The sequence below is a fragment of the Sipha flava genome, unplaced genomic scaffold, assembly GCF_003268045.1.
Source record: "Sipha flava isolate LNK unplaced genomic scaffold, YSA_version1 19278_pilon_pilon, whole genome shotgun sequence".
NCBI classification, from domain to species: domain Eukaryota; kingdom Metazoa; phylum Arthropoda; class Insecta; order Hemiptera; family Aphididae; genus Sipha; species Sipha flava.
The window spans coordinates 2,092-6,521 of NW_020272708.1; the positions used below are offsets into that span (position 1 = coordinate 2,092).

At 26.9% G+C, this 4,430-nt stretch overlaps 1 protein-coding gene across 1 annotated transcript; it reads left to right on the forward strand.

Moving 5' to 3' along the window:
- Positions 1 to 348: 348 nt before the first annotated feature.
- LOC112681560 (embryonic polarity protein dorsal-like) lies at positions 349 to 2,315 on the forward strand (the record flags this gene model as incomplete). The annotated part of the gene is given in 5 exon segments (XM_025551805.1): positions 349 to 513; positions 621 to 667; positions 1,496 to 1,746; positions 1,804 to 2,001; positions 2,072 to 2,315. Coding segments are annotated over 2 exon segments (424 nt in total), but the record flags the coding sequence as incomplete, so codon positions are not given.
- Between the last annotated feature and the right edge of the window lie 2,115 nt (positions 2,316 to 4,430).

Here is a 4,430-nt window from a genome sequence, read left to right on the forward strand (position 1 = left end):
ATAGTTTTGTCTTAGTTATTTCTTATAAGAAATGGGTAAACAACCTGGCTATTGTTATAGGTACGTCGTTAGGTTGTATGTAAGTAAGTGGGCTCTAATTATATTCAGTTTCCCGGTAGGGCAAATGGACCCAGTACGCGCCTGGTTGTATTAAAATTAGGTTCAATAAATTGGAAAGACTACTGATTATTCAAATGATTCGTTAATGAATCATATATTGGCTATATTTGATATTTCATAATTCCTAATTTATAGAATAAATATTAAAATAAAAATCTCAATGCTTGTACTACTCAGGAGTAGGAGTTAATAACTTTATCTGTTGTCTACTCGCGTTAGAACCTCGTGTAGTAGTGACGTGTTAAGCGAGAGTGCATGTAACATTTAGTTTAATACATTGAACGATCAAATATGTTTATTACGTAGTTAAAATATAGTATTCGATTGCCAGGTGTTTATTTTGTCTCGATGCAACGTTTTTTGTAATACCAATAGGCACTCACTTACTAAAAAGTAATGAAGTCAAGTTCTATTTTAATATATTATCTAATGAATATATAAATATAAAACTCCATTCATTGCTAGAATTATAACATAATATAAACATAATACATTTCTAGGTGGTTATATATACAGTATTTTTTGTAAGCTTTTAAGTGCTGTACTGGTAAGTTTTTACTATATAAAACACTAACTATTATTATATTTTTCGGCTTTGGTTATTGTTATAGGAAAAATTTGTTTATTATTTCATTTAAATACTGTTTCAAAAAATGAGACTTTTATTAATTAAACGATACTAATTAGTTCTAATGAAAAAAATAATTTAAAAGCAATACACAATGGCGTATGTAAGGAGGATAGAGGGGGGTTCAAACCCCTCATTAAAAAATCTCAATTAATAAATAAATAGGTTATAATAAAAATAATCATTACCTAAATATAATCCTCTTTCCATAAATAATCTTTACTTATGCCCTTGGCAATACATACTTAAAATACTTATATAATTATGTTATGCCGTTGTTGTTATGTAAATAGTTTATATAATGCATTTTATTACTCCGCGAGTGTTTAGAAATATTTAGTTATTAATAGTCAAATATATGAGAAAATCTACAATTAAAAAAAAAAAAAAAAATTAAATCATTCTGATTTGTTAAATCTAAAAATAATCAAAATAAATTAAGATAAAATGTATTTATTCTAATATTATAATTATGAGAAAAATGGACGTTGTACTGTGCATTGATTTTTTTTTTTATAATAATAATAATTTATTTTTATTTTCGAGCAGCACTTGATATTCAATAACTCTTATTTTATACCACACTGTCAAAATATATAATATATTATAACACGAAAAAAAAAATCATCATTTTTGAAGAAATAAATATTTATTGAGGGCCGCGTGTTTGAGACTACTAGTTTAAAACAATATATTTAAAATAAAAATATTTTTGTAACATCCATTCTATACTTTGTTTGCTGAGAGAATGCAATTGGGCGGCGACCAAAACTCGTCTATTCTTGCGCATTTCCATCACTTTTAAGCGTTTACTCACATATCGGCAGCCATGTGGTGGGGAAAATTAGAGTTTGAGATGATAGAGCAAACTCACTGAAAAGTGGTGAAAATGGAAGTATAAATATAACATTATTGTTATAATATATCAATATAATCACTACTAAAAGGGAAGAGTGGAAAATTGCAACAAAAGATTGAATACAAAAGAAGAAGAAGAAGTAATACTAATAGAATTCAAGTAATACTTTCAAGAATAATCAGTTAAATTTTTCTAGTTTCATTGGTCAAATAATATGATTGAGGTCCACAGCCAACTGTCCAAACAGACCCAAAAACTCACCAATATTCCTTTCATAGAAATCATTGAACAGCCCGATTCCGTAAGGTATCGATATGTATGCGAAGGTAGAACTGCTGGTAATATATTCGGAGTCAATTCTTTATATGATAATAAAACATATCCAACAATAAAAGTAATGGATTTTTAAATCAGTAAGTTATTTGTCACCATAATAGTATGGATATTATGTCATTTGGTTACAGATTAATGGTTATCAAGGTAAGGTCCTAGTTATAGTATCTTGTGTTACCAAAGACAAACCATATAGACCACATCCATTTAAACTTGTGGGAGGAAAACATTGCAAAAGAGGAATTTTCAAGGCTGAAATCAATAACGAGTCAATGACTTTGAGCTTACAAAATGTTGGAATTCAATGTGTAAAAAGATCAAACGTAGATGAAGCACTCAAAGAGCGCGAGAGTCAACGAATTGATCCATTTAAGAGTAAGTTAATTATTAATGTTGGTAAAAATTCGGTTGAAAAGATAAATTAAAATTGATTACATCTATAATTTATTAAAAAAAAATGATCATTTATTCTTAGGAAATGTAATACTAAAAATTTCAGATTTCCTTTCAGAAACCTATAAACTATAATTTATAATTGTTTGTGATTTTTCTTTAATATTTATTTTAAGTGTTGAAGGAAATTTAATTTGTATGACTTTTCCTGTTCTAGTAGCGTAATATCGTATTAATCTTTCTGTTGTAATAATTAGTGGTATTTTTACCCAGAAACATGTCATATTTTATTTTAAAAATGTATGATTTAATTTTCTGTAAACAAAACACATATGCATTTAAATATATATAAATATTATTATATGTGTCTGTCCCGTTCAAATAAAACGGTTCTTAATGAGTCATTTTTAGTACCATACTAATATTATCCTATTGAATATTTTACTACTCATTATTTCAACTCAAATTCGACTAATAATAAGCAAATCTGTGTTTTTTATTTTATAAAAATAATGTATCTATGTAAAAAAAATTATAAGTAGAAAAGTAAAGTACGTTAGTTGTACCTATCTTATATTTATAATGTTTAAAAATTACTCGAATAATTTTTTATTCGAATAATTGAGTTTGACAATTTTTAGAATACATTTATTACATTTGATCTGAAATCACCTGAAAAGAGTAACAGACTACCAACGTATAGTTTGTAGTTGTTTTTTACATATTTTAGTGTCCTGTTCAAGGTCTTAAGCATTTTTTCAGCTCTGTGGCCAAGGACGATTGATTTTTAATGTTGCGCACTGCATCTGGATTATTTCCCATCACTGTTGGCATTTCTTCGACAATTGGCGTTGTTGGTCATTTGCTCTGCATGGTTTATTACGAACCAACGTGCATGTCTTTGCTCCAATCGTCGTTGTTCATTGCGTTTAGTTCGTGTCTCTTGTGCAATCGCGCCATTCTCACACGTACATTCATATTACCGGTTTGAATTTGTTCGTCTGTTATTTACTCTCTTCTATTTATCATGTTTGTAGCTACATTGAAAAAATATTAAAAAAAAACATAGAGCAATTTTTTAAATTTTTTTAACTTTATTTACATATAAATAATATTATTACTTATTACAATAACAATGTGTGATATATAAAATTTACAGATATTTTGGATTTTAGATTGGATATTAGACACTGACCGCCTATATAATAGGTATACAATTAATACATTTGGGGTGGACCACCCTTAGCTACTTAACACCTAAAGGTTTGAAAATAGTTAGGAGCTATTCACAGACCTACTAAATATACACAAAAAATAGTATGAATATCGGTCAAGCCGTTTCGGAGGAGTTCAATAACAAATACTGTGACAAGATAATTTTATTTATAAAAGATAAGATGTATAAAGTCTGGTCAAAAACAGGGTTTGGAAAAAAACAGTTTTTTCATTTTAAACAAAAAAACCGTTTTTCATTAATTCCCATTTTTTTTTTTTTTTAAACGAAATCATTTTTCTTTTTTTTCAATTGTTTTACACATGTTTTAAATATTTAATCATTTTATAATAAGAATTGTTATAATTTACTTTTAAAGGACGATGAGAAATGACACATAGAACAAAAATAATGTATGTTATTATGTTGCAATATTTATTTTCGAAGCTGGTCTTAATTTGGGATATCGAGGGAATCTATGTAATCAACACGAGATAATAGTAATCAGTATCTTACAAATGCATACATGTAATTTAAATTAGTAAATAATTAAATACTTCAAATACTACTAGTAGTTAGTTTGAATGTTGACAATTACTTGTAGTTACATATTTGTCTATCTTCTCCATACCGAAGAGAAGATTTAAAAAACATGGTATATAGCTAATGTGTAAAAAATAGGACATGCAATAAAATCCACGTTTTTATAAATTTTAATTATAATTTACCATCAATATTAATTAAAATAATCAGTGGCGTAAGAAGCCTCGCTAGAGCCCCTATAAAACTTAGAAAAATCTCTTTTTAACCAATTAAAATTTGATGTTGCGATATTTTTTTTACCTTTAATTTTAATAATTTTTTTTAAGTATACAATTTATATT